Raw genomic sequence first — 22,512 nt, 5'->3', positions numbered from 1 at the left:
CCAACAGCAACATTCCACACATCCAAGATGATTGTGAAAGTGCTACACTGACGCCTTTTCTTGTGGGGATGCATCCTGTTAAGACTCCCCCCTTTTTCCTCTCCTTGGAGGACAATCCGGATATCACGGAAGTGTGCAATGGATTGAGGGAAGAGCTGTGCTAACACTCCTGGGGTCCTTGTCATCCTGTTGTGTCGCTCATGAGAGGCACTTCCTGTTTCCGAGTCATGTGAGGTCGTGTCATGTAGATCTAGATTGAAGTCATCTAAATAGAAAGCCGAACAAGTCATCCACCATGCAGTCATGTGACATATAGATAGGATTCTTTATTAGAACTCAGTATTCTTTGCACTTTTATGTACATCAGTGACTTTGTGCTGTTGGACGACATTCTTAGCGGGAAAGCTAAATAAATAAGCGCATGCTTCATGGAGTTGGCACAAAAGCAGACCTTCGTTTTTTTAGGATGGGATGCGAGGCACGTATTACGTTTTGTGTGAAAGGAGTTATTACCTCTGTCAGCAGGATTATGCAAAAGAAGCTTTGGATGGATCATTCCAAATTTGCATACTGAAAAATGCCTCAAGCCGGGGTCAAAGTTCAGCTAATGAAGTGTTTGCAGACTTTTCACTCGGGTCGCTCGTCTAAAAGAATCTCCCAAAACCTAATTTGTCCACTAATATGTGAGAGTTGAATACTTTTGGTTTTAGATGATGCATGATTATGGTTTATTTTAGGGTTTCGCTAAAACAGGGGTGGGCAACCTATGGCTTGGGGACCCTTATTACACATTTTAATCCACCCATCATCATCCAATGTCAGGATTTCTGGATAAAGCGGCAGCCTAGCTAGCCGGGTCATTGAGAATCAGTCTTGTAGAGCCGATCCTTTGTACAATGAAGACGCCGACGGAAAGATCCGGAATAGAGAGCAAAGCCATGCAGCACCATAAGGTCAAACTTTGTTGGTCTGGCTTAAAAATGCACACATTTAGTTGAATTTAATGTTTGTAATTAATTTAAAAAAAAACATTAGATGGCGTTTATGTGAATAGATATTAAAATATGTGGCTTTCACGGCTCTTAGCCAAAAAGGTTAACATTTGTACGATGCCCTTATTTGCATAAAAATGGCTGTCAATGATGAAAAGGTGCGGATCCCAAAGTGCTTGTTTACTTTTCATGAGGGGAGTTTAGTTCAAATTGCAATTATTTCATTCCGACTAACTTTGGGTCCAAGTGTCAATCAAACGATGTCAAGTCAGCAAACCATCATCATCGATGCTTTAGTTCGTTTCGAGGGCGGTCGTGTAAGACCGTTTGCTCAGGCCGGCTGCTCGATCTCCGTGTGTGCCTTACAGAGCATCAATGGCCTTGGAGACCTGGCTGAAGACCTCCTCCACAGGAAGCTCAGAGTCCACCTAGGCGGGGCACCAAGATGATTGACATGACAGGGTTTGGCGAGGACATGGACGTGCACGTGGGCGGGAGTTTGCGCTCACCTTTCTGACAATGCCACGTTTCTCGTAGAAAGCAATGACGGGTTCAGTTGCCTTGTAATAAAGGTCCAGGCGCTTCTTGATGGTCTCCTCGTTATCGTCCGAACGACCGCTTGTCTCGCCACGTTTCAGAAGCCGCTTGACCATGGTCTCGCTTTTGGCGTCCACGTACAAAAGCAGGCAGGGTTTGCCAATCTGCGGACGCAGAGAGGTCACTGAAACTTGAAACCCGGACACTCAAATTAAAAAGTTGCTTACCTTTTTCTCAAACTCCTCCCCCTGCTTCACCTCACGGGGGTAACCGTCAATCAGGAAGCCCTTGGAGACGTCCGCCCTGGCGATCATGGCGTCCTTAATCATGTCCAGGACGGTTTCCTGAACATACAGAGCCACAGTCTGACACAGAAAACTAGACCGTCCGACAGCCCGTCCGACTGGAAAATGGTGGGACGTCGGCGTCATCCCTTACCAGGGGCACCAGCTCCCCCCTCTGCATGATGGCCTGGAGCTGCTTGCCTCGCTCGGACCCCGAGCTGACCTCGGCACGCAGCAGATCCCCAGACGACAGATGGGTGTAGCCGTACTTAGCCACTACCCGCTCACACTGGGTGCCCTTACCGGAACCGGGACCGCCTGCAAGAATTTTTGGTCAAAGATCCATTAGTTGTGGTTTGTGGGTGTCCAATACATGGCAACGATGAGCTGGTAGCGTACTCACCGACTACAAAGATAATCTTAGCATCTTTGATCTTGTCTAGAAAAAACAAAATAGGAGTTAGTCCGATTATTGCGATAAAAGAGCAAAAGAAACGGTTGATGTTACAAACCGTGCCGTGACGTGGTGTCCTTAGTCGTGCATGAATTTCCCATGCTTGGGTTTTAACCGCTCACCATTGTGTTGTCTTGCATTATTACTGCCACTGTTACCATGGCAACAACCAGGTCAAACTAACCACTACGCTCACTAAAAACATGACTAGACGTGACCAGATCAGTAATCTTAGCTGTAGTCTACATTAAAGGCGAGGATCCCATTCGTGTGAATTGAATCCAAAACTGAAATAAACGGTAAGGCTTGCCTCTGCTGTAATATCCAAAACGACCGAAAGAGGGAGGCAAAGTTCACATTAACGAACAGTCCTCCATGAGCTAACAACCCAAATCCACCCAACAATTTCAAAACAAACGTGCGAAGACGTCATAAATCCCAATTTTCGTATTAAAGTGTTTGTTTGTTACGTACCTGCCATTATGTTGCATTCACTGTATCCTGTCCTTCAGCTAAAAACAAAATAGAGGGAAACATGTTATTTACCACGTCATTTGACGTCCTCTTGTGAGTGAAACATTGTACGTTCGTATAACCTGTCTGGAATAACCCACTTTAGGAAGAGTTTAAGAATCCACCGCTTTGGTATTCCACGGCTAAATATGAGGAAGTAGGAGGAACCAGTCTGACGAGTCCTAACCTGCCCCATGAATGCGCCTTACAACCCAATTCAGCCATTAAAGTTAAACGTATGATATTCTGTTTGAAGGGCAGAACTGCTGGGCTAGCTAAGTAACGGGAAAAGTCACTTGTGACGTCACACACCACCGCCCGGCAATGACGTCATTTGTTACATATGGAGGTCCAGGGGCAATGTTGATGTGTGCTTCATGGCTGCCGGTGTACTTGAAGGCGTCCAATTTCCGGGCACCTAAAAAGGTCACCGACAGCTGAGTCAGCAGAGCCTATTTGTGACGGCCACCTTTTATGGACGTCGAGCTCTAACTGGTGTGCAAATGGCAATGTATTCGGCACCGAAAATGTAAAATAAAACAGTAGCCATTTTACTATGTGCATGCTTCAAGTGTCAGCACGTGACCTCGCCCACCTTATGTCGTTTTACTATTTTTTAACCCGCTAAAAAAAGCCCCCCCAGCTGTCAAGCGAAGGGGATAATGTGTCCAAAGAGAGAGACGTTGGAGGCAAAGTGCTGCATTCTGATTTCTATGTACTGGCCCTTTAAGGGGAAATGGAGGACCCCTTTGACGTCACGCAGTGGGTGATGATGTTTGTGAAAAGGAGATCCAGTCGGAGTATCGAGCCTGGATTCCTAAACACTGGCAGGGGTCGATGGAGCTCCAGTGACCCACAGTTGAAGTCTCCCCTGCCTCCTTCCTCCTATCCGCACCTTCTCTCTAACGGCATAACGTTGCACATTATTCCTCCTCCTCCTCCTCCTGCTGCTGCTGCTCCTCCAAGACGTGACAGTGAAGTCAATGCTGCCTTCACTGCCACTACATGACGTTGAGTTCAAGTCCACCCTCTCATTTCCCCTTGGCAGCATCGCAGTCTTCTAGTGCTCAGTCATGGAAGTCACCTCCTCCCTCCTTGCATCTTCACTCTGACAGATGATGCACCTTCTCGTTTATCTGCATGCGTCTCCTCTGATGCCTTACCCCCCCACCCCACCCCATGGCAAAGATGGAGTATCATCATACTGACCTGTCTCCGTCCTGCCTCTGCAGATTCCCGGTGCAAGGGGCTGCCTGCCTCCCTTGGTTGGTTGGTTATTCCCCCCGAGTGAGAGTCGGTTCCTGCTCAACGGCGGCCCCCTCCCTCCTTCCCCCACTCCATGGCTTTTTATAGCCTGGCTGAGCCTGCGACGTCTGCGATGCATTCTGGGTAAAAGGGCACCCGAGCGGGGCGGGGGTGGGGGGGGGGGGGGGGGGAAATGAGAGAGGGGATGGCTAAAAGTGGCAGCAGTCTTTGGCAGTATTTGGTTAGCAAGTCTACTCTGGGTACTACTCTGATACTAAGGTTATTGGCAGTATTTGGTTAGTAAGTCTACTCCGGGTACTACTGATACTAAGGTTATTGGCAGTATTTGGTTAGTCTACTCTGGGTATTACTCTGATACTAAGGTTATTGGCAGTATTTGGTTAGTAAGTCTACTCCTGGTACTACTCTGATACTAAGGTTATTGCCAGTATTTGTTTAGCAAGTCTACTCTGGGTACTACTCTGATACTAAGGTTGTTGGCAGTATTTGGTTAGCAAGTCTACTCTGGGTACTACTCTGATACTAAGGTTATTGCCAGTATTTGGTTAGCAAGTCTACTCTGGGTACTACTCTGATACTAATGTTATTGGCAGTATTTGGTTAGCAAGTCTACTCTGGGTACTACTCTGATACTAAGGTTATTGGCAGTATTTGGTTAGTCTACTCTGGGTACTACTCTGATACTAAGGTTATTGGCAGTATTTGGTTAGTCTACTCTGGGTACTACTCTGATACTAAGGTTATTGACAGTATTTGGTTAGCAAGTCGACTCTGGGTACTACTCTGATACTAAGGTTATTGGCAGTATTTGGTTAGCAAGTCTACTCTGGGTACTACTCTGATACTAAGGTTATTGCCAGTATTTGGTTAGCAAGTCTACTCTGGGTACTACTCTGATACTAAGGTTATTGCCAGTATTTGGTTAGCAAGTCTACTTTGGGTACTACTCTGATACTAATGTTATTGGCAGTATTTGGTTAGTCTACTCTGAAGGTTATTGGCAGTATTTGGTTAGCAAGTCTACTCTTTGTACTACTCTGATACCAAGGTTATTGGTAGTACTTGGTTAGAAAGTCTACTCTGATACTAAGGTTATTGTCAGTATTTGGTTAGCAAGTCTACTCTGGGTACTACTCAGAGATACTAACGTTATGGGACTCCACCATTACAGGTATTACCATGAAATGTAAAATACTAATGTTTGACATTCCAGGTTTTAAGTCGGATGTGCTCCTTGTGAGTCTCCCATTTTCCAAAGGCCAACATTGCCAAACGCTATCTAATCAATGCACCGTCTGCAAGAATAGAGTCAGCATTTCGCAATAGAGTAAACTACCTATAATAACGCCATGGCCATAATAAACCTAATAAACATTTTTATTAAAAGCATGGGGGACTCAATTGCATGCCCCAAACGGAACATAAATACAAAATATATTGATATAATATGTACAAATGAGGGCAGTGACAAACAGAAGCGTAGCGGGTCCTTCATGAAAATAAAAAGGTTAATTCACAGAAGTGCAGCTCCCAATGTTACCCAACGCGTCGCTTTGAGTCATTTGAGGTACAAAAATGAGGTATGTGTGACATTTTGTGTTTCCAAACTAAAAGATGAAGACGCCTGCTTGTAGTTTGAAGCATATTCGTACCATATAACAAATGCAGAAATGTTCACATTACTCACAGCTTCAAAATCTGCTCTTTTGCTGCCCCCCCAACCCCCTTCTGTGTGATTCTTATTGTGCAATCACCCAAAAAAAATGCAGCTCGCGGAATAGTCACACTTTAAGTGCAAGATAATTATATAATTACTAATATTGTCTGTACTAATGTAGTTGGGAGGAAAGAAATTCCCACTACATTAAATTGCACCATGTCATACAGGGCTGTGGCCACCAGGGTGCAGTGTTTCCTCTGCAGAATGTGGCACCCGTCTGCTATGCTAAGCAGCCTCTTGCTGTCTGTTTTCCTATCAGGGGACTTCATCACGCACAAACATCTTTATACGTGAATGAATTATAACGAGTGGCTTCAAGTTTTTGACTGAGCATTACTTTTTAACACTGCATAGCGTTATGTAACTTAATACTGCCACTGAACATCAGTGACGCCAGGCTTGTACGAATGCTTAAAGCAGCAATAATCACCATTTGTTATGCCTAAAGGATTTGGCATGTGTATTAGCACATATACTTGGATTTTTTTTTTTAAAGGAAAAATACTAACTTCACATAAATAATTGAAGAAAATGTTACTTATTTCTGTATAAAAATGCTTTTTTTCCCCCAAGATTTCAGTGCAACTCATTGACTTCTGCAACTAGAATGAAATCGGTGGTAAAAGTTAAAAATGTCTAAACTATATTGTCGGTGTGCTTCTACGAATACAATCTCGAGTCCGGGGAGGAAAAATGCTGAGTAAGGCATCAGATGTTACGTTTAGATGATCATCCCCTCATGACCGTGCAAAGCGCCGTGTGTTGTCTGTTCTATGTACACATACTCGGGACTTACGAGCGGAATTTTGCACGCCATCGCCGCCTGTCGCCACCATTTTTGCAAGAGAGGGGCCTGCCTCGGCTCGCCATCCTGTTAACTCGCTTTTGCCCTGTCCTAGCTGGGGAAACCGCCGGGCGGCTCGGGGTCGGGAGAGCCTTCCGGGCTGTCCTGCTCGTCTGTCGCTAGCTGGACGCGCTGCTCGTCCATACGCTTGGCCTGCACCCTCTGGATGAGACTGAAGAAGTCTTCGTCAGGCACTGTGGGAGCATGGGGGCCCGCTTCTGGCGGGGAGCACCGCTGATCATCGATCCTGGAGGACTGCGGTCAAACATTCACACAGAGAAAAGGCAAAGGTGACAACTTGAGACCAACGTCTGACTTGCAAGGAGGAGCGGTGGACATAGTGAAGCTAGCCCCGCCCATAAAGCCAAGGTGCCAAGTCATGACTGGATGCTTTTGGTGTGGAAGGATTTATTACCTGGCACTTGATGAGCATGTTGAAGAAGTCGTCGCTGGGCTCTTGATCGCCCTCCCCGACCAGGTGGCCCAGGTTGTTCTGTGTGATCCTGAGACCCGGAAGGCTCCCCACGTTGACGCGCTGGTCATCCAGGCGGCGACTCTGAGAGCTGGCGATCAAGTCAAACAGCTCCTCTGTCTGAGGGGAGGTGGTAACTGCAGGGTCTGCAACATGAAAGACACAACTGAAGCCTCCACTGGCGGTGGTAAAGTACATCTGGAGCTACAGCTGCCCTGGGCTAGACTGCCTGTGGCCTCTCCGACCACCACCACACATTCATGCTAGGTTGGGCTTCACATGGACTACTCTAAGGTTGTCAAATAGGTGTACTAGTACTTGAAGGCACCTTGGTGGTATTTGAAGATTTTTCTTTAATGATATACAGCGGACCGATTTTGTATGTGTACCCCTTTTGTATGGAATGTTTAGTGTATTAAAAGACAATATATTCATTTTCTACCGCTTTTCTTCACGAGGGTCACGGGGGTGCTGGAGCCTATCCCAGCTGTCTTCGGGCGAGAGGCGGGGTACACCCTGGACTGGTCGCCAGCCAATCACAGGGCACATATAGACAAACAACCATATACACTCACATTCATACCTATGGACAATTTGGAGTGGCCAATTAACCTAGCATGTTTTTTGGAAGGAAACCGGAGTACCCGGAGAAAACCCACGCATGCACGGGGAGAACATGCAAACTCCACACAGATGGCCGAGGGTGGAATTGAACCCTGGTCTCCTTGCTGTGAGGTCTGCGCGCTAACCACTCGACCTCCGTGCAGCCCATATTTGAATGTAAAATATCTAAATAAAGTTACGAAAATATTAGAAACAGGTACGGCGTATTAGCCTGGTAGCTAATTAGCATTGTGTTTATTCGGGTCAGACTGATGTCCAGGAGTCATGTGGCGACCAGTGAAGGGCTAGGACGCCGTACATAAGAAATCACATGCCCTTTACTTTTAATGAATGTAGTCCTCTAATGTATATGAATAATTCATATATATTAATTTGCATTTAAGAACACATCTTTATTATAATCCCCAAAGAGACACTTGTAAGTCAATTAGTCTATTAGTAATTATTTTTTCATTTACATTTTTATGTTGAAATGTTAGCTACTAATAGAAGCAGACATCCATTTTCTACCAATAATGCTTTTCCCTGTCAAGTGGTAGAGAAAACAGCCCTATGGGTACTTGAAGAAGTCTCATTATTACAATACTGTTCTGGGAGAAGAACCGACCTATCATGTCGCTCAGGGCAGCGCCTTCTTCGCCATCGCCGTTGTGGGCGTCATCAAAACGGCAACGCTGGTCATCCATGCGGCTGCTTTGGAACTTGCTGAGCAGGTCAAAGAAGCAGTCCTCATCGGAGGGGTCACGACCCAGTTTCTGAAAGGACACATACGGCATGTACCTCACAGACCATCTTACAGTTTTATTACAGTTAAAGACGGGGCGTGGGACTAGCAAAGACGCTTCTTCTGCCTTGGTGGAGGTCTGCCGTCTACTGGCCCTTGCTCTTCGTTGGTTAAAACCTCAAATATCTTTTGGTCAGCAGAGTTTCATGACGGGCCGGTTCTTTGAAACAGACCAACAAAGTATTTGTGTGAAAATGAAAAGTCTTTGGATGGCTTGCAGCAAAGTGAAGTAGGTCAGCAGACCTGCTAGCGCACATCCAAAGGGTGGTGCAAACAAAAGAGGCATTCAGCTGAGTTGCATTTCAAGTTTTCCCACTTTAAGCGAGGACGGACAATATGTATGGGGTACATACGTACATGGGGGGGGGGCTACATCTGGGAAGTTAAAAGATCAAATCAACTTACCGGCTGCACTTCCTCTTCCCTACTCGCTGTGTCATTCCTCTCCCCTTACGTCCCCCCGACCACCTTACATCCCTCGCTGCGCTCCCCTCCTGTACTCCCTCCCTCTCAAAGCGCCTCTCTTGTGTCCCTCTGTCGCAGCCAACTTTAATGCACTCTCCTCTCTCTCTTTCTCTCTCACTCCCTCTCATTCTCCTGTGGGCCGTTTTTGTGCCATTCACCCACTGTGGGAAAACAACTCATTATGGGAAGGGGAGAGCCAGCAGGGAGGGGGTAGCGCTTCTGCGATCAAGGTCACATTATCAGCACACAGAGGGGAGTGTTGGGGGGGGGGGGGGGGGGGGGGGTTGTGGAAAGCTGGGTGCGAGGGCACAGTGAGTAGATAGCATGCCAATGTTGGCCACACTTTCAGGGGTGGGGGGCATTATTTCCATGCACACTGGAAGAAAAGCTCATTTCTTCTCAAAGCTTCCTTATTGTGCAGAAATGACTTGAATGATCCTGGATCAGTAATTATGTGTGAAATGCGGGTCTCCCTTCGCCTGTTTGGACCACGTTGGAGAGAAAAGGCGTACCAAGCACCTTCCTGGATATGATATCATATATGATATGGATATGAGGCCACTGCTGACCCGCTTCGTGTCCACATCCACCAGGTTAGAGCTTTGGGAAAGAAGAAAACGGGCATGACCTCGCTTACATAGCTTTCCGTGCGGGTGTGACTTCCCTTGTGGAATATTTTCATCATACTGTAATCCTCCTTATGATGTCAGCTTGCTGATGATAGCAATTAGCGAGGTCATCTGAGCCAATGACAAGGTAAGATGTCATTTACAAAGCGACACCTAATTCACGAGTGTGTGTGTGTGTGTGTGTGTGTGTGTGTGGGGGGGGGGGGGGGGGGGGGTAGAGAATCTAGTTCATAGGGAAATGAGATGAGCGATAGAGGACTTTTCCATATGTGGGCGACTTATTACATCATGTTGAGCAAGCTCATGGGAAATTAAGGACCAAATGTCCCCGATTTAACCTTGCTAATTGCCTGATATGTAACAAAGGAGACCTGAGGACACGGTGGACACAGAAACAGGAATTGGACCGGACTCGGTTGGTTTGACATATAATGAAGCAAGATGTTACTGGAAATGCTACAACTAACACTTTAATTAACCCCCAGTCTCTAAGTTGCTAGGTGCCGGCTCCGTAAATCCAAAGACAATTCCTGGACATGCACCAACACCGCATGCATCCTCCTTGGAATATTTCAAAGGAAAACATACAGCAGTACAATCAGCGTCCTTGCTGGAGCTAATGTGGACGCTCCCACCAGCAGCTTGCTAATGAGCTTAGTGTAAGGACACCGTCTGAGACTGTAAAACCAGCCCACGTCTACTCACCGACACCGGAGGCGGGACTTGCACCGTGATGTCATCAGCGTCCACCGGAGAGTCCAACCAATGTCTTTCGTCAGATGACTGACTGTCGGGATAGCCTTTCCTTTTACCAGGCTGTGACGTCCGACTTGTGGGCCTCCTGGGTGTGCATTCCATCTCTTGGCCCTCGCCGTCCTGGAGGGACAGGAGGATGTTCAACAGGAAATACGGATTCTGAGCGCCAACATTTGACATACGGTATGAGCGGTCACCTTGTATGAAGACAGCTTCCACAGCTCCACGCTGTCCATGCTGTTCCTCTTGGTCAATTTGGGTCTGGCACCTGGAGGAAGCATTGATCCCGTGAGCTGACTCAAGTCCACGTCAGTAGTGGTCACATGACCATGTGACTCAGAGCTGAATGTGCACACTCGCAACGCTTCTTGATGATAGCTCCAGGGACCTCAATGAAGTAGGCTGCTGACGCCACATGGTGATGTTTTGCCACCATGTGGCCCTGATTAAATATGCATGACATAATACTGTATGTGCATCAGGCCTTGGCCATATGTGGACAAACAGCATATAGACATTGGACATAGGCTTTTTCAATTCCATAAGATGTTTGTCTTCATCATTCAGGTTCACACTGAATATTTACTCTTTAATGTGAATGTGTTAGATTTTTACCACTAGAAATAAAGGTTTTTAATGAGGGTAGAGGTTTGACTCTGGAACAGATTCATCCTATTCAAAATGAAGGTTGACCAGCTTCCATTTGGCCTTGTTTGAAGTTCCCTCAGCGACTAAAAATGCACATTATGGCTCATGATCTTATGTTCCTCATGAGCAGGCGTGGTTCTGCCTCACCTTGCATCTCGAACTCCGAACTGGAAGGTGAAAGGTCACCGTCGCTGACACCCAAGGCCTCCATCAGCTGCTCCACATTCATCCTGGCCGTTAGCTCCCCATTCCTGTCCCCAATCTGAAGGGACATGGTAGGTTTGTATACATGTGTGTACGAGCTACACTCAAAGTGATATATTACTTCTTTGGAGATTTCCAGGTGTTTTCGGGCGTAGTGGAGAGCCTGTTTGTGATTCCCTAGAGACACATAAGCGTTTCCCAGACTCCAGCAGGCTCGGCCCTCTCCAACCCTGACAACACACAACCATACAATGTGCAAACTCCATCTTGAAAATTGAGGCGCTTGCCCTACCTGTCCGTAAGAGCCTGAGCAATGTACAGGTGCTTCAGGTGATACTCTATGGCCCTCTCGTACTGCTGCAACAGAGTGTAGGTGTTTCCCAGGCTGTAGCAGGCCTGAGCTTCCATCACTTGGTCCCGCAGCTGCCGTGATAGATGCAGCGTTTTCCTAAAAAGGCCCGGCGTGACTATTTTGTTCCACTTCTTCTTATCACCACTAGATGTCAGGCTGCTTCCTCTTTTACCTGTAGTAGTCTGTGGCAGTGCTGAACTGGCCCAGGAATATGAGGGCATTCCCTAAATTGCTGTAGGCTCGCCGCTCTGCCGCTTTGTCACCAAATTCCTTGGCTATGGATAGTCGCTGTGGATAACAACACAGTCGCATGATGTTACACTCGATTTATGTCATATCTATGTAGTACATGCAGTAGTACTCTTACCTGCCTGTGGAACTTGATGGCTTCCACAAAGTTTCCCAAAAGGTAGTGGGTGTTGCCCAGGTTCCCATAGGCTCTGCCCTGAGCAGCACGATCACCAAGCTCCTTGACCAAACATAAGTTCATCCTAGAGAGGAAGTGAACAACTTGGGACACATAGAATGTAGCATACAGGCCCTGAAGCCGCATCACTTGATGGTGAACAAGACAAGGTGTGTGTGTACCGCCAAGGATACATACTCGTAAAAGCTCGTAGCCCTTTGCAGCGTTTCACTGACATCAGCGGGAAGGTCTCCTGGCTCTTGGGTGCAGCCCCACAGCTGCTGTTTGCCTTTAGCGTGAAACACGTTCCCGATATTGTAAAGTGCCCGCGCCTCCCCAACCTAGAAGCACACAAGAAACCTGATGTCAAATAGGGTGAAGATGGAAGCATAATTCCACAATCCGTTACCTTGTCGCCTTGCTCTTGGGAGATATCCAAATGTCTTTGACAACAGACAACAGCCTCGTCAAAGCGGCACAGCACTTTCAGGGTGTTGCCAAGGTTACCGCTGGCTTTCCCCTCTCCGATTCTATCCCCGATGGTCCTGAGAGAACACGCATAAAGTATGCTTTATACAGTACGTCAGTATCATCTTTATTAACCTACGTAGTCGGCAAACCACAGCGCAGGGACTATAATGAGGACAGGCAGTTAAGTGCATTTTATTGAGCGACTGCTCGGACTAGCTCCCCCTGTCCCTGCTGAGTCTGGAATGCAACGAGGTAAATCCTGCCTTCAGGGACTTTAATCGCTCCCCTGCCGAAAATACCACCTGTACTCCCAGCGTGAAGCCTGCTCACCCATAGAGACCTCCATGATGGCTTTCAACTCTTAGTATATTGAAAGTCCACTCACTTTCTTGAAAAGGGCCATCATATTGCCTGTACAATAAAAATAACAGTTATATTTCTGGGAATTTATTTACCCACGTAAAATGCCCTTTTCTGCCCTTTGTATTGAGTTCTGGACCTCTATAGAGTAGCTACACGTGATAATCGCACAGAAAGCCTTCTAGATCTTCCAGACTATGCACCTCTTCCTGCCATCTTTCCATGGGATTCCTGCCTTACTCCACACACCTGGCCCTCCTCCACGCACGCCTCCCACCAGCCCATTCCACTGCAATTGGTCACACTCCCTCCACTTGCACACACAGCTTGTGCCTGGACATGCCCATATAAGGAAGTCCAGTTGCATTGATGTCAGTGGAACTCTGTGTTTAAAAAAACTCTGTACAACACAGCTTTCCGAGCCATCCAAACCTGCTTTCAGGGCTCCCTTACAAAAGGGCAATCTGACGTATTGGCATTGTTTAACATGAGAATACAACATTGGAAAAACATTGGAAAAGAGGAAAAACATAATAGGTCCCCTTTAAAATCAGGGTAACATTTTATTTTTCACGCAGGTAACTTTGCTTTCACGGTCTTATTCCCAGGATACTGACAAATGTTCCTGCGGCGGGAAAAGGCAATTGATTAGATTTCATTGGGGGGGTTGTCCAATTATTATTTTTTAAATACAATTAAAGCTAGATGTAAAAAAATTATATGAAAATAAAAAGCTTTAATACAATTCAAGTTTTTAAATAATTAAATATAACATTAACGTATAATGATATAATTAACGCACTTGCCAAGAAAACCAAAAATGAGAACATTTAAATGACATTGTATTAAAAAATGAATGAAAATGAAAAAAAACAACTTCATATAAATTTAAAATTGCATTTAAATTAACATCGGTTTTGCTGCTTTTTAAGCTCAAAAAAGTCATGATGGATGTTTTTTGGATGAAAAAAAAAAAAATGTATGGCACACTTTATATACACGTTTCCCTTGATGTCCGAGCATAAATAAACCAAAATGCACTGAAACAAATACAAGCTAATGATGATGTCCCTGTACCGGTACATTCACGTGAAGACAGCCTCACCTTGCCAGAGTGAGGTCATGCTTGTGGTATTCCAGGGCTTTCCCATATTCCTTCAGGTAGAAGTAGGCGTTGCCTAACTGGCTGTAGATGGCGCTGAGGGTCTTCAGGTCCTCCGTGCCGACTTGCACAGCTGCCTCGAAAAACGCCGTTCCTCCTTTAAAATCGTCGGCCTTGCACAGGCGCTCCCCTTCCAACGCCAGCTCCAGACAAGAGGCTTCCATCCTGAATAGAGACAGGAACAAGATGTGGCTGGTACCTTGACAACTACATCTGTTTTCCTCATAGAGATGGACAATGTATGTGGAAAAACACTTCCCAGCACAATTCTGGGAGTCTTCTCAATAAATGCATATGAGCCGTATGCGGGTTCCCCAGCTACCGAGAGAGAGTGTTTGAATGTAGTGCAATCATCATATCAAATCATATCTAAGTTATACCGAACCTCACACACAGTAGTTATGTTTGTTGACAGGAAATGATAGCGATTGGTCAAAGTTTAGCTACTAACATGAGCTATCTTCGAATTCGAATTGGTAACATATGCTAGCTGGTGGCCATGTTCTTAGATGCTACGGTTGAAACTAAATGGAATCTTCAGCCAGATGCATACAGTCCCTTTCAGTGTGGTACTGGATTGTGTTGTTCCCGACAACAAAACCAGGCATGTCTCATCAGTGAATGGTATTGCCAGATTCCTCCTATAATCCAGAATAAACCATCATATTTGGCCGCAGCGCCAAATTCCGGATAAGATACTAATCAAGGATTATCCTCCAATCTAATCTGTTTGACATATGTGACCACGTCACCGTATAGGAAAGACCGACACATGTGCCATATGTGCTTGCATAAGGAGGTTTAGTGGGGTCAAGAACCATTTCACTTCTTTCCAGAATTTATCTTCAACGTTTCTGAGTATGGGAACACAGACTGACTTCAACATAAAGTGTTCAGATACTTATCACCTACAGTGAAGAAAATAAGTATTTGAACACCCTGCTATTTTGCTATTTCTCCCACTTAGAAATCATGGAGGGGTCTGAAATTTTCATCGTAGGTGCATGTCCACTGTGAGAGAGATAAACTAAAAAGAAAAATCCAGAAATCACAATGCATGATTTTTTAACAATTTATTTGTGTGATACAGCTGCAAATAAGTATTTGAACACCTGTGTATCATCTAGAATTCTGACCCTGAAAGACCTGTTAGTCTGCCCATTAGAAGTCCACCTGCACTCCATGTATCATCCTGAATCAGATGCACCTGTTTGAGGTCGTTAGCTGCATAAAGACACCTGTCCACCCCATACAATCAGTAAGACTTTAACTTGTAACATGGCGAAGACCAAAGAGCTGTCCAAAGACACCAGAGACAAAATTGTACACCTCCACAAGGCTGGAAAGGGCTACGGAGCAATTACCAAGCAGCTTGGTGAAAAAAGGTCCACTGTTGGAGCTATCATTAGAAAATGGAAGAAGCTAAACATGACGGTCAATCTCAATCGGAGTGGAGCCCCATGCAAGATATCACCTCGTGGGGTCTCAATGATTCTAAGAAAGGTGAGGAATCAGCCCAGAACTACACGACAGGACTTGGTCAATGACCTGAAAAGAGCTGGGACCACCGTTTCCAAGGTTACTGTAGGTAATACACTAAGACGTCATGATGTGAAATCATGCATGGCACGAAAGGTTCCCCTGCTTAAACCAGCACATGTCAAGGCCCGTCTTAAGTTTGCATATGACCATTTGGATGATACAGAGGAGTCATGGGAGAAAGTTTTATGGTCAGATGAGACCAAAATAGAACTTTTTGGTCATAATTCCAATAAGCGTGTTTGGAGGAAGAAGAATGAAGAGTACAATCCGAAGAACACCATCCCTACTGTGAAGCATGGGGGTGGTAGCATCATGCTTTGGGGGTGTTTTTCTGCACATGGGACAGGACGAGTGCACTGCATTAAAGAGAGGATGACTGGGGCCGTGTATTGTGAGATTTTGGGGAACAACCTCCTTCCCTCTGTCAGAGCATTGAAGATGGGTCGTGGCTGTTTCTTCCAACACGACAACGACCCGAAGCACACAGCCAGGAAAACCAAGGAGTGGCTCCGTAAGAAGCATATCAAGGTTCTAGCATGGCCCAGCCAGTCTCCAGACCTGAACCCAATCGAAAATCTTTGGAGGGAGCTCAAACTCCGTGTTTCTCAGCGACAGCCCAGAAACCTGACTGATCTAGAGAAGATCTGTGTGGAGGAGTGGGCCAAGATCCCTCCTGCAGTGTGTGCAAACCTGGTGAAAAACTACAGGAAACGTTTGACCTCTGTAATAGCAAACAAAGGCTACTGTACCAAATATTAACATTCATTTTCTCAGGTGTTCAAATACTTATTAGCAGCTGTATCACACAAATAAATTGTTAAAAAAATCATGCATTGTGATTTCTGGATTTTTCTTTTTAGTTTATCTCTCTCACAGTGGACATGCACCTACGATGAAAATTTCAGACCCCTCCATGATTTCTAAGTGGGAGAAATAGCAAAATAGCAGGGTGTTCAAATACTTATTTTCTTCACTGTATGTCAGTATTTATTTGCCATTTCTTTACACAAAAAGTACTTCAATAATTTCCAGGGAAAGATTGTCTAAGGGGTATCCATGAAACCACTAAAAAGAGTAAATTGAGATGTAAATTCAAAAGAAAGAAGTCTGTTACAAGAATAAAGTCATATGATAGGGCATACAGGGAGGCTTAATGTACCCGGTTTAGTTTAGTCCAGGACTACAACACAAGATGCCACTAGGCCTCTGGTTTAGTAATACCTGTGTTTCTGTTTGCCAAGTGTTTTGTCCACAAACACCCGTAACTCCACATGTAAAGGCTTAAGCATGGCTTGAGGTCGGGGGCCATGGTGCACCAGCCTGCACACGGCCCGTTCGGCTCCCGATAGAGGACATGACTCGGCTGCCATCAGGATGACACATTAACGCTGACAACACACGTTTCTTCCTTTGAACCTTAACTGTGGAAAAAGTGTATATCCGGGTTATGGCGGTCCGATCCCTAGCAGCCAATAATCACATCTGCTTCTCAGGTCAGCCAGAAGATTCGACAAAACAGACCGACGGGATGATTCCAACACCAAAGCACTCCAGTTGTGTTTCTTGGCAAAAATGAAAGAATATGTTTTCAGTGTTGGAGTAATCCAAGCTAACCGACAAGGAACCACAGCTGTTGTGCTACTCTGTGTTTACCATTTCGGTTTGAAATGTGCAATGGTTGTCCTCAGATGGCACCAAGACTTACAGCGTCCTTTCAGAGTGATCCAATGAGATCACAGCCGAAACAGAGCAATGGGACAGCTAATCTACCTCCTCAATAGTGACCATGCAGGGCATTAAGTGGCCCGGCCTAATCCATCTATCTGCTGACTTGCAGGAACCTTATTAGGTCATCAAGATCCAAGACTCAAGAGCAGAGAGGCGACTTTACGACAATGTCAAAACCGTGCCTCCAAATGGGATCAAATACTTCATTTTGGTCAAGAGACACTCCACCTGGCTGAGAACGATTGCAGCACGTGCTGCAAGGATGCGGTGTACGCCTCGTTGGGCGCACTGCGGATGAACAGCGTTGTCCTCATTGGCAGATACACGGAGTGAACATCATGGCTCATTAATTAACCACGTCAGTCTTATGTTGATTAACGAGGAGGCTAAAATGTTGGATTATTTCTTCTGCTGGCCCTTCCAGTAAGTCACAGGGTTGATGTCGGAGATTGTTGCCTGTTTTTATGACAGTTTAATTTCATATTTTCATTACAGTGATCCCACGTTTATAGCAGTTAATTGGTTCCAGACCTGACCACGATAAATGAATTTCCACAAATTTCCTTTGAGGAAATTCATCCATATGAATTAATTTCCTTCATCTGTTCTGTGTACAGTGTGAGGAACTTAGTAAATCAGTACAATTTGGTGTAAGTTCGCCAATACGTGAGGGGACCGTTCGCCAATACGTGAGGGGACCGTTCGCCAATACGTGAGGGGACCGTTCGCCAATACGTGAGGGGACCGTTCGCCAATACGTGAGGGGACCGTTCGCCAATACGTGAGGGGACCGTTCGCCAATACGTGAGGGGACCGTTCGCCAATACGTGAGGGGACCGTTCGCCAATACGTGAGGGGACCGTTCGCCAATACGTGAGGGGACCGTACGCCAACACGTATGGTGACGGTACGCCAACACGTATGGTGACGGTACGCCAACACGTATGGTGACGGTACGCCAACACGTAAGGGGACCGTACGCCAACACGTAAGGGGACCGTACGCCAACACGTAAGGGGACCGTACGCCAACACGTAAGGGGACCGTACGCCAACACGTAAGGGGACCGTACGCCAACACGTAAGGGGACCGTACGCCAACACGTAAGGGGACCGTCTGCCAATACGTAAGGGGACCGAAAGGCCAATACGTATGGGGACCGTACGCCAATACGTATGGGGACCGTACGCCAATACGTATGGGGACCGTACGCCAATACGTATGGGGACCGTACGCCAATACTATACGTGGGGAGGTCTTTCTAAAATGCTTTTGTAAGGTGAAAAACAGGGTGTACCCAACCCTAGCCAAAACAAACAAATAGGGTCATGATAACGACAACGTTAACCATTTTAGTTTAATTTAAAAAGACAATCATAGATATGACACGCTTATAATTTACACCCAGACAGGAGCCAAAACATCTTCTAAAACAACCTGGACAGCCTGCTGCCATCGATTCACTGCCCCGGGAATACAGTTGCCTGGATGAATGAAAATATTCACAGACAGAAATGGATGTGCAGCTTGTATAGCTGTATTGATTTCCTATCCAATGAAAAGAGCTCCAACTACAACTGCTCTTGTCTAAATAGATGGCAACATCGATGAGTACCAAGATAACTTTCATTTCTCTCACATTTTATTGATGCGAGGTAACAAAAAACAGGCCAGTGTAGCTTCTAGAAGCCCAGGGGGTTATAAAATGGTATTTGGAGTTGAAATATTTAGAAATGACTGTGATTAAGGTGCAAAACAGATGGAAGGAATTCAGGGGGGGAAAAGCCCCAGCAAGAAAAGCAAGGCAAGCGTACAAAACAAACACAAAAAGGGGTCCACTGTGAGGACTTTTCATTCTTTACATCCTTGTGGTCTGGTGAAGGATCACACTGGTCAGTTTGGGGAAGTCTTGGTTCTCCTGTCACTTTGCTTTTTGAGTCCACTGCAGAAGTGGATCCTTTGCTCAACCATAGAACGGAAGTGGAAATCCCAACTACTACTACTACTACTACCTATGAATGAAATGTTTTTAGGTCTTCAGAGGCCTGTCCTCGTGCTCAACGTGCTCAACTGAAAACTGTGTGCTCGGAGTAGTAATCCGGCCATAATTACAGGCTGCTGCTACTGGTTGTCCGGGAAACCACAGGGAAACTCTCAAGGAATGTTTTTTCCCTTTCTCTCCCTCCGCAACACCGCATTAGGAGTTCTTCATTCTTTTGTCAGCATCTCATTTAAAACTATTTTTTAAGTTATATATTTATTGATGGCATGTGCGTGTTTCTACCTCACGCTTCATATTATGAACATACATGGCAGAAAATAAAGTCACCATTTGTGTACAGCATGTAGTACATGTTTTATTCTCTCTGTTAACTTTTATGAATGTAATTGTGTTTAGGTCATCTTGTGTTTACATTTATCTTGCTTGTATTTAGAGCAGTCATGGAGGAAATGCATGAGCTCATAAGTAAAGTAAAGCTATAACTAAACTATATGTACGGACCAACAACACAAAATATGTACAAGTAAATGTAAGAATACATATTGTGCTAAAATGACTGCTCTTATGGTTTTCATATTCTGTACTAATTGCAAAGATTGGGGAATAAGGAGGATATTCTGCCTTACAAATGATTAGCTTATTTGAATACAGTAAATAATTAGTAAGGCAGAATGAAATATGAAGTAGATCTAGGTGATATTTCCAAGCACAATGTACTGTATGGGCAGGTGTATCATCTTACTAGTGTAACAATAAGTTAACCACAGTGATATTAGTAGTTGAAAACATCAAGTCTTTCAAATACTGATGAAAAAGATCATGCTAAAGTTAGCAGTCCATGCCATATGCCTCACTAAGCCCCCTGAATTGTTTTAGTTTCTGTTTCTGTAAGTCAGCAATTGTCCAGCATAGTAATGCCATATCCTGTATATCACATAAACAGCCCAACACAACACATATGTATTCTGCTTTCACTTTATCAGCATCTCATTAGGCTTCAGGTGTACCTAATAAAAAGGCCTGAAAGTTTCAGTGGTGACCTGGGCTAACCTGGATTCATACCCAGTTACACTAATGAAAATAAAAAGATTCATGTATTTTTCTTTTAAATCGACGAGGACGTGTTTTGCCGGGGATTTCCCACGTCCAGTGTACGTGGGGCTCCTCTGAGTCTGCAGTTACCCCAAGCCAGGTTTGAGGCTTGGAACCGGGCTCTCTGGCTTGACCGTGCTCGGTTCGGTCCGGTTGAGTAACCATCCGATTTCTCCTTGACTAGACAGCTGCTGTGACTGATTTACTCATATATATTTTATTTGTATTTTATATTTAGACATATGTCCAACAAGGTGGCATGGTATTTTGATGAAGACATTTCCTCTTACCTTGAATGTAGCCGCTTGCTAGCCAAGTCCACACCGTTAGCTAGCGACTGAGCCATCTCGCCGCCGCTAAAGCCTCCCTTTGCCGCCTCCAAAACAAAACAAAATACAAGTCACTTTACGGCTTTTTAGTGTCACCCCACTTCTTCGTTCGCCTTCGCTGTCCTTCTTTCCTGACTCTCTTTCTGGCCACCTCTCCCCAAGCTTTGGCTTTGGCTACGTAAGGAAGAAAGCTACATTTAACACGGAGCCCCGCCTCTCTTGACGTCACATACCCGGAAGTCATGCGTGAATGACAGGCAGCGGCTGTCTCTGATTCTGGGGTCCGCATTCTACTAGACCAGCAACCTTCTTTGTTGATGGGACAGCAACAGCAGCACCATGCACTCATACTCATATTTAAATACATATTTGATGATACAGCTTTCTCACTAACCTAAAAGACCCCTATCATGGACTTTGTAAAGAACACAAATATAAAAGTTTTAAACTACTAAAGACAATCACGATCTGGATGGAGCTGCAGGACAGCAGAAGGTATGTGGTAGCACCATGGAACATCACACATTCTTTTGTGAAACCTACATTTAAAAAAACATTTTTAAAAAACTACTTTGCTTTCACTTTGCTTCTATAATGTCAATTTTTTTGTTCGCCTTCACTTTAGTTGGGTTACGACTTTCTTACTTTACTGTCGCGATTGAAGGCAGGTGTCGTTCTGTCATGACGTCAGGGTAAACATGAGAACACGTGACACAACCAAGAAGTGTGAGGAAGGCGAGAGCGCTTGAATTCACGATGCTAGTTCGCGGCTATAGGAGGAGCCTCCGAGCGTCTGGCCTTCCTCGACTGGGTCGAAATCAAACACATTAAAAAAATCATATTTAATAATATTAGGATGTTACATTTCATTAAAAATACGCTTATTATTTTATTATTATGACTTAATTTTCCCCTAATATTTCGCAGTGGCCCTACTACAGCTTCGTAAGGTAAGAACAACCAGTCCTCCCAGTAACAGTACAAATACAAGTTATGTCATGGTTTTATTAATTTTCTGTTTATTTTTCACAAAGTTTTCATGATATGGTTCCATCATTTGCGTCTAAATATATTATATTTATTATATATATTTATAACTAAATATTGTTATTGGCATTGTTTGTATGGTTCAAATGGTAATGCTTCAAACTTGACACGAGAGGGAGGCATTACACCAGTGAAGCATCAAAACAAAGCCTCGAAGATGACTATACTGTCATTCTTTCAATTGTACAACTAAAAGTCCATCTACTACAACGTCCATTTAGTGTGTTATATAGTATTCAAATATACAACTAAAGTAATATTTATATCGTCTGTATTGTCAGTATGTGTGTGTGGTGAAATGTTCAAGCATCTGGTTGACAAAACTCTGAGCAACTAATCCAAGCTCACAAACATCTCCTCCAGGCTAGTGTATTATTTCAAGTGGAGCCTCTTATTTTAATGAATTGCCACCGTGAATAATACCTTTCTACGTGCATGAGGCAGAGTATATGTATTTTTTCTTATGGTGATGATTATTGTGACTTATTTTAATCCCTGGGCTGTAATATCAGCAGCACTAGCTCATTACGGACAAGGAGCAACAAAAGCAAAATGAGATTGAGGTAAGCTGATTTCAGATTTAAACTGAGCAACTTAAATGTGCCTCTCTCTTGTGAGCTGACGGCCCACATTTTGTTTTTAGAAAAACAAAACCATCTGCCTCATATTGTTTTTTTGCAGGATATGTACACTTACAAATATCCATGCAACACTTTTGTTATTGATGTAGTTTGGCAGGAAAGTGAGCATGAGCTTACATAGGTATCACAATAAAAGGTCAAAATGTGCATGTTGATTTATTTTCCAGACCCACATTTATTAGCTCCAA

The 22,512-nt window shown here is 44.8% G+C and overlaps 2 protein-coding genes across 5 annotated transcripts; both read right to left on the bottom strand.

The window, feature by feature from the left end:
• Positions 1–311: 311 nt before the first annotated feature.
• On the bottom strand, positions 312–4,128 carry ak1 (adenylate kinase 1). Of its 3 annotated transcripts, none has more exons than XM_058055189.1 (7): positions 3,990–4,128; positions 2,742–2,779; positions 2,217–2,252; positions 1,968–2,131; positions 1,757–1,873; positions 1,502–1,693; positions 312–1,420 (listed from the first exon to the last, which is right to left on the bottom strand). In XM_058055189.1, exons 2-7 carry the CDS (start codon positions 2,746–2,748, stop codon positions 1,355–1,357), a joined length of 582 nt encoding a protein of 193 aa, XP_057911172.1. In that variant the 5' UTR covers positions 2,749–2,779; positions 3,990–4,128; the 3' UTR covers positions 312–1,354. The 3 variants fall into 3 exon arrangements, with proteins under 3 accessions (XP_057911172.1, XP_057911188.1, XP_057911180.1); XM_058055205.1 differs by lacking the exon at positions 3,990–4,128 and adding an exon at positions 2,864–3,891; XM_058055197.1 differs by lacking the exon at positions 3,990–4,128 and adding an exon at positions 2,882–3,891.
• A 991-nt stretch (positions 4,129–5,119) lies between these two features.
• Positions 5,120–20,888, bottom strand: gpsm1b (G protein signaling modulator 1b). 2 transcript variants are annotated; one of them, XM_058055156.1, is made up of 14 exons: positions 16,707–17,213; positions 13,887–14,108; positions 12,360–12,495; positions 12,149–12,291; positions 11,912–12,035; positions 11,717–11,832; positions 11,485–11,640; positions 11,314–11,422; positions 11,136–11,250; positions 10,538–10,608; positions 10,290–10,460; positions 8,314–8,461; positions 7,026–7,228; positions 5,120–6,865 (listed from the first exon to the last, which is right to left on the bottom strand). In XM_058055156.1, the coding sequence occupies exons 1-14, from the start codon at positions 16,853–16,855 to the stop codon at positions 6,662–6,664; spliced, it is 2,067 nt and encodes a 688-aa protein (XP_057911139.1). In that variant the 5' UTR covers positions 16,856–17,213; the 3' UTR covers positions 5,120–6,661. The 2 variants fall into 2 exon arrangements, with proteins under 2 accessions (XP_057911139.1, XP_057911147.1); XM_058055164.1 differs by lacking the exon at positions 16,707–17,213 and adding an exon at positions 20,598–20,888 and having other exon boundaries at positions 5,123–6,865.
• Between the last annotated feature and the right edge of the window lie 1,624 nt (positions 20,889–22,512).

Source organism: Doryrhamphus excisus, chromosome 2, assembly GCF_030265055.1.
Source record: "Doryrhamphus excisus isolate RoL2022-K1 chromosome 2, RoL_Dexc_1.0, whole genome shotgun sequence".
Lineage (NCBI taxonomy): Eukaryota > Metazoa > Chordata > Actinopteri > Syngnathiformes > Syngnathidae > Doryrhamphus > Doryrhamphus excisus.
Note: the sequence above shows the minus strand (reverse complement) of the source record. Positions and strands in the feature narration are given on the sequence as shown.

Coding starts and splice junctions, on each gene's coding strand:
- ak1 (XM_058055189.1), bottom strand. Junction 1,694..1,756: donor GGGAGGAGTTTGAGAAAAAG/GTAAGCAACTTT, acceptor CTGCGTCCGCAG/ATTGGCAAACCCTGCCTGCT. Junction 1,421..1,501: donor AACGTGGCATTGTCAGAAAG/GTGAGCGCAAAC, acceptor TGCCCCGCCTAG/GTGGACTCTGAGCTTCCTGT.
- gpsm1b (XM_058055156.1), bottom strand. CDS start 16,855: ATGGCAGCCGAGTCATGTCCTCTATCGGGAGCCGAACGGGCCGTGTGC. Junction 11,423..11,484: donor GCTCAGGCTCTTACGGACAG/GTAGGGCAAGCG, acceptor GTGTGTTGTCAG/GGTTGGAGAGGGCCGAGCCT. Junction 6,866..7,025: donor ACATGCTCATCAAGTGCCAG/GTAATAAATCCT, acceptor GTTTGACCGCAG/TCCTCCAGGATCGATGATCA.